At 35.5% G+C, this 6889-nt stretch overlaps 1 protein-coding gene across 1 annotated transcript; it reads left to right on the forward strand.

The window, feature by feature from the left end:
- The first annotated feature begins 6117 nt into the window (after positions 1–6117).
- Positions 6118–6555, forward strand: LOC145009429 (uncharacterized). The gene has a single exon (XM_078968124.1). It carries the CDS (start codon positions 6118–6120, stop codon positions 6553–6555), a length of 438 nt encoding a protein of 145 aa, XP_078824250.1.
- Positions 6556–6889: the final 334 nt, after the last annotated feature.

The following is a 6889-nucleotide window of genomic DNA, read 5'->3' on the forward strand; positions in this document are numbered from 1 at the left end:
TATATATATATATATATATATATTGTTTATTCGAGATGTATGTTTAATGAATGTTTTACATGTTTAGAATGATTTAAAGTGTATATGTATTTTTATCTACAAATATGTTGGGTAAAACATGGGTAGATGAAATAGTTGATGTGTGATGAAATAAAATGATGAGAGGTCTCGAAGTTGACGACGTTCCAGTCATCTAGCGGAGTATAGATGACGATCACAGACTTTTCTAGATAGTCCACTGGAATGCTAGCAGATTCGCAACCTGTAGGTGTTTGTGAACGATGTATTCACCGGTGTACACCATCCCCCGCATGGTTGACTTACGGACATATATAACCAAGGAATCCCCTTAGCAGTAGTGTCCATCCCGATGATGATCCTTAGGCTAGGTCCCTCATGATAGGTGTTTTGGGACGTAAAGTGAGGATAACGGAAACGAATAATCAGGGTTATTGTTTGTTGATGAAATTAATAAACTTATTTATCGTGGGTTGAAAACCCTATGTGCTCACCAGGCTACCAAGCCTGACCCACTCAGCTTTCTCTATTACAGGTAGTGGAACAAGAGCATAGTTGGATGACTTGACGAGTGATTTTAGATTATAGGCCAGTAAATGTAAAAAACTGTTGTAAGGCCTATATTGTACTGCTTATGCTTTTGATCTTTATCGATGTTGACACCCGAAGTTTGTAATGAAATGAAAATACATTTCTTTAAGAAATGATTTGATAAATTTGATCATATTTTGTTTTGGGAACAAATTCCACAACACTTTTAATTGAAAGATTACTTTGATTTTAATTATTTTATTATAAAAGAATAAACGAAATTGGTCTTTGCTGGCCGTAAAAATAGGGATGTCACATTTTCCTTTTCAAATTCCACACACCTCCAAACTTTAATAACATCCTTCACAAATTTTAGTTTATCTGCTAAGAATATATAAGCACTTCCACCACCTGTAAAGGAAAGCGTCGCCTGAGAAATCACTTCATTAAAATCATCCCGATAAATATAGGAATTGAAGAATCTATAGGGCCTCAGAACAAAATTTGAGAAACATGTGTGAAGAATGACCAGAGAATGATCAAAGTATTCTCTCGGGAGCACCTAAACCGAAGCGGAGGGAAACGCCGCTAAGAATTTGGTGCGTACAAGGAAGTGATCCACTTTACTGAGCTTGCATTCTACTTCCGAAAAAACGTGAATCTTCTACCACCCATGTTCAAATCAAGAAGGCCCTCATTCAAGATGAATTTGTTAAAAGTTGTGACAATGATAGGACAAAACAAGGAATTAAATCTTTCATCGAGATGCCTTACAACATTGAAATCCCCAAATACGATCTGATTACCTGGTCTGAATTCATCAGATTAAGAATATTGTCCAAAAGAATCATCTTATTAGTAGGGGCCTAGGGAGTATATATGTTAACAAAAATAGTCTCCTCCATAACTCCCATCTAGCAGCCAACCACGACAAAAAAATACCTGGATTTGATGATAGCAATATCCTAGAAACAAGATTCGTCCCAAAAGAAAACGAGGCCTCCCGAACTGCCCACGAACTCCACAAAATCGAAAATAAAGCCAGACTCACCACACCAGTTAGAAAAGAAATAGGGGATAATGGCGAAACAGACTTCTTGCAACATAGAGAAAGAGAAATTATGGTCCCTTTTGAGCCTTTTAAGCCAATCCAACTTACAGGATTCGCTCATGATGAATATTCAAGGATAAAACATTCATGGCTTTCCAATTTTTGTACCAACACCAATCATTGCTTCCTTAATGGAAACATTTCCTTCCTCGACGTGAAAACCCAATCGCATGCCTAAGCATATGCTTCTGCCAAACTCAAAAGAAGAGGAAGCACAACTTTGGGAGGGGTTATCACTTTTATCACCAACAGCCTGAGAAATTGAATTATGTGAATCCACGACTTTCTTGTTGAGATCGAAAGTAAGAGGGGAGGTAGCGATAAATGTTCTCGATGTACCTGGAATAAAAGAGTGAGCACCGTTGGGACAACCCATTTTTTATCTTTTTAGTCTGCCTTTCTTTTTGCCTCCGACCCATCTGATTCAAAATATGGACTACTATTAGACCTAGATCCAAGATAATTAGGCCCAATGTTAGGGGATTCACCCGACCCCACAGGGTCCGAAGGATCTGACTGGTCATTAATACCCATATTGGGAATATCAACTCCAGTATTTGGTTCCATGCATGCATCCAATATTCTAGGAGTCACTACATCTCCCCCAGAAAAGGATGACTTCCGTGCTACCTCGTCGTCGCCAACTGCCGAACCACTAAAAGCTTCGGCGACGTTTTAATTCTGTCACCGCCATCATGAACAATTTATCCCTCCTCTAGATCTTCCTGAAAGAAAGTTTCATAGACCCCATCATCATCCTCCTTATCAATATCCTCTTCAAAGTCATACATGCCTGCCACCTTGAACGACTTCCAATCATCCTTAGATTCAAACACCCCCACTATATAGGAGATCCCCCTATGTTGGCAACGATTTCGCCGTCGAATTTTTTTCTGAAAGTGAACCAAATGCACACCTTGGCCATGGATACATCATCATTATTTCAAAAGGAACAAGGGTTTACAAGAACCTAGACTCCTGCAATGGAGGAAATTTTTGATTCATCCCATGCCAACAAAGGAACCCTAGTAATCTTAATCCACATAATTCTCTCAAATCTGATAGCATTCGAACACATGAATTCCATCTTTAAAAACCATTTGAAGCATATACATTTGTTTAATTATAAAACCTCTGCTGCCTTACAAGACTTGAATTTGATGGCAGCATGCATCCTCCAAGATATTTATATTCCACATCATCGAAACCCTCCAAAGCAAAAAGAGTAGGAAAATTATAAAGGCTATCGAAATCTTTTGTGTCTCCCATCAAAACACTCTTGTCTACCCATTCTTAAATTTCCTTTATCCACTGGAGGTAAATTCCCGTTCGTGGAGACAGTGGAATAGATGCAAACCTCACACTTCCTTTAAGAACATCAAAAAATGATATGTCGTCACGAGGACCCATTGAGATCGACCTGGGAGCGACACAAATCGGAATCTTGGTCGAGGGCTTGGTAGAAGAGCGAGGATGTTTGGATAGATTGTCATTCAACTTACTTCCTCTACATACCACATCATTTAACCCCCTTCCAATTGTCTCAGGGTTCCCGACTTTTGCAAAACGAATGAAAGCGAAAAAGGAACTAGAGGTGTCGCCCTCTAATGTAGATGTCTGCCAGATTGCCCAACCTAGAACACAACCCCCACAATTCCTTTCTGACACCATCGTCGGAGAGATTCAAGACGAAAAAACAAGTAATCTCCAAGTCATCGGTACCGTCAATTTTTTTTTACCAAAGATCTCCGCCAAAGCCTTACTTTTTGCCACCTGCTCATTTTCTAATTATATATATTTTATAAGTAAAGTTCTTTTGTAGAAATGAAATAAAATGATTAAACCACAAATATATTAATTTTTAGTATGTTCCCTTAATGGCTAATATATAGAAATGAAATGTTATGAATTCAATTTTAAGAACTATCATGAATGATATTTGTCGAATGTCTTTAATTTCATAAAATTATATTAAATAGGTCTCTGTTAGGAAAAAAAATTAATTTGACAAATATTATAATAACAACATATTTCTTTGAATAATAACTTGTATTGGAAAATATTCTTAGTTCATTTAGAATGTCTATTGTTAGGTTTAATTATTTAATTCTTTTAATGTTTTAAGTAAATAATTTGTAGCCGGTTTGAACGGTTATATGTTTTATTGAAACAAGATTTTTTTTTTTTTAATATTTTTTATCATTGAATTATGAGAAGTGATTCGTACACAATAATTTTTTGTCATACACAATAATGTATGCATTATAGAGTTGTACAATACAACATTTTAAAGCACCAATTGTTGTGTATGAAAAAAAATTTGTTATGTACAAATCATCTCCCTTGAATTATAAACTGTAGAACCGAACCAGTCAAAAAACTAGACCGGAAAATTAACAATCCAAGAATCAAAAACCCATACGGCTTGATTGCGGATCTAATCCAATTCACTGGTCCAAATGCTCATCCATATAATAGTCCTGTAATAATATATGTGGTTTATTGATGGGGGATACTTGTGATAAATTATTTGTGATTTCTTGCCAACAAAGACACATGATAAGAATCTCATAAATCAAGTATAAAAAGAAATTTAAAGAATTAAAAATTGAGAAAGATAATTTTCTTGGTCGCTAGGAAAAACGTGGAACAGAAAATACGGCGAACCACCAAAACATGCATTCACATAACAACTTCCAAGTTTCTTTTTTATTTTAATTTCCTGGATAAATTCTACAAAATTATTGTAGGTTTTAATTATTTTGATTTAACCAATAAAATATATTTTTTTAACTTTTATGATTTAGCCAATAAAATATTTTTTTTTCTGAGTTAGCCGTTGATATTTTGATTTGTTTCTCAAAAGAAAAAAAAAATATTTGCAACCGGTATAAAAGGTTCCCATATAACCATAAAACTTTGAATTTTATAAAATTTAATCACTCGATGAATTTTTTACGGTTTAACCATTTGTTTTACAATTTAGCAACTAAAACTTTGAATTTTCTTTTTTTAAAACAACCTTAACCAACATTCGAATTTTTTGAACTTTTTATTTTTTCTAATTATTGTGCAAACCCTAACTTTACCATGCACCCCTTACTATGAAATGTTACGTCCGTCCGTCCGTCCTAATGGATATATTATTTCTCTCGGATGAATGTACTATTTTTTAAACAAAAAATCGTTTTGTAGCTGAAGGTAGCAGTACGAGAATACATAAGCATAAGATAAATATAGTATTAGCAATGGTTAATACATATTTAATAATGTTTACTTGATAAACGTCAAACGTCGTGTATATCTTTTATCCCATGAATTATCCGTTGGAAATATGATAAATTTAATGAACTCTTGCTTAATTTTATGTGTTTCAATGTAAATTTTAAGAAACTGTTAATATGAAACATCTAATCATATTATTGTAGATCATCGACGTATAAAATCATATATTAGACCAGACGGAGTGGGAGCGGGGAAGAGTCGTGGGGAGGTTCCCGCCCGGTGGAATACCGCACCGTCGGTGCAGGGAAGGGTGAGGGAAACCTCTCCCGCGTTCTCTCTCTTGCTGTGATTTTTTTTTTTTTTTTTTTTTTGAAATTCAACCATTATTCAACGATAAAAAAAAATAATAATAAATTTTTTTTTTTTTCAGCTACAAGACTAAATGGATTCAAATCCATTTTTTTAAACCTTTTTACACACCTATAATACACAACTATTTACCATCAAAACAATATTCACACAAATCCTCTAGTCTCTCCACTTTCTTCTAAAAAAAAATAAAAAATAAAAATAAGAATCCTGATAATCAAACCCCACCTTCCGATCGAAGGAAAAAAAGTCATGGTTCGAGTATAAACATCCATTCTCCCGATCGAAGGAAAAAAAGTCATGGTTCGAGTATAAACATCCATTCTCGAAACATTTTTGCTATTGATTCATCACCACAATGAGTTTATCGCCCCCAACTCGATGCTCCAATTCAATCTCTACTACAATTACAATATCAAAATGTTGGACAATATTATCCGATGCAAGTTCCAAATATTTTGCCGCAAATGTTTTCAAACTTTGTTGTGTTTCCGGATCAACAATCGCCAAATCAACCTCAACCTCAAACTCAAACCCAAACCCACCAACAACGCCAACTTGTCAACGAGCTGGATGACTCGGAAGAAGAAGAGATGGTTCCCGAAACTCAACCCCCACCAGTCCACCACCCCCACAAAGACGTCAAAGGAAAAAAAAAAAAAAAAAACAAGCGCGCGAGGGTGTCGTACAACCGGGAAGACAAAAGCCGACTGTATGGCTTCCACACGAAGAGCTAGTTTTGGTCAAATCTTGGATTGACATTTTTGAAGATTCGATTCAAGGAAACGCACAACCGGGAGACCATTTTTGGTTTCGCATTTTAGAACGGTTTCGAGAGGAGCTACAAAAGGTGATACTACCGTATGAAACATCAACTGAATTCAAAGTTTCGAGAAATAGCAAACGGGGTTTCAAAAATAAACGGGTTGTATAACAACCTAAAAACCCAACGGAAAAGCGGTCAAGGGGACGAACAAATACTTCAAGAAGCTTTGCAGTTTTATCTTGAAGAAGTCGGAAAACCATTCAAGTGGCATGCTTGTTGGAAATTATTGGTTCGATGTCCTAGGTGGAAAAAATACGAACACGATTTTATTTTTAGAGTCCAACAATCAAAGCGAATGAAAACGGACTCTAGTGGTTACACAAGTTCCTTCGATGCTTGGGTCGGTCCAGATTTAAATCAGGATGACGAACTCGAGCTAGAAGAAATTGTTCGCCCAATGGGTAGGGACAAAACAAAGAGAAAGAGAAAAGGGACTTCTTTGGGTGCATCTGATTTCAACGTGGACATCGACTAAATGCGGAAAATAACATCGTCGTTTGATCGATATAATCTTAATTTCTCCGAACTTTTGCCTTTCGACAAAGAAAAAGAAGAAACAAGGAAAAATGAGCGGACGGAGAGACAAAAAATGGAGTATATGAAGTTTTTGATGGAAAACATCGATCATCTTTCGGGACCGGCTCTTGATCTCGTGATGAAGAAGAGGGAAAAAATTATGAAAAAATATTTTCCGTAGGTCGTTGTTGGTTTGTTTGATTTTTAGTTTGTGTTTTTTTTTTTTTTTTTTTTTTTTTTTTTATAAATTTTCTAGTTTTTTAAATTTTAGGTTTAATGTAAGTTTTATTTTA

Source organism: Lactuca saligna, chromosome 8, assembly GCF_052625555.1.
Source record: "Lactuca saligna cultivar CGN05327 chromosome 8, ASM5262555v1, whole genome shotgun sequence".
Classification (NCBI taxonomy): domain Eukaryota; kingdom Viridiplantae; phylum Streptophyta; class Magnoliopsida; order Asterales; family Asteraceae; genus Lactuca; species Lactuca saligna.

Bases quoted from the DNA above. Each gene is read 5' to 3' on its own strand.
- LOC145009429 (XM_078968124.1), top strand. From the start codon at position 6,118: ATGAAACATCAACTGAATTCAAAGTTTCGAGAAATAGCAAACGGGGTT.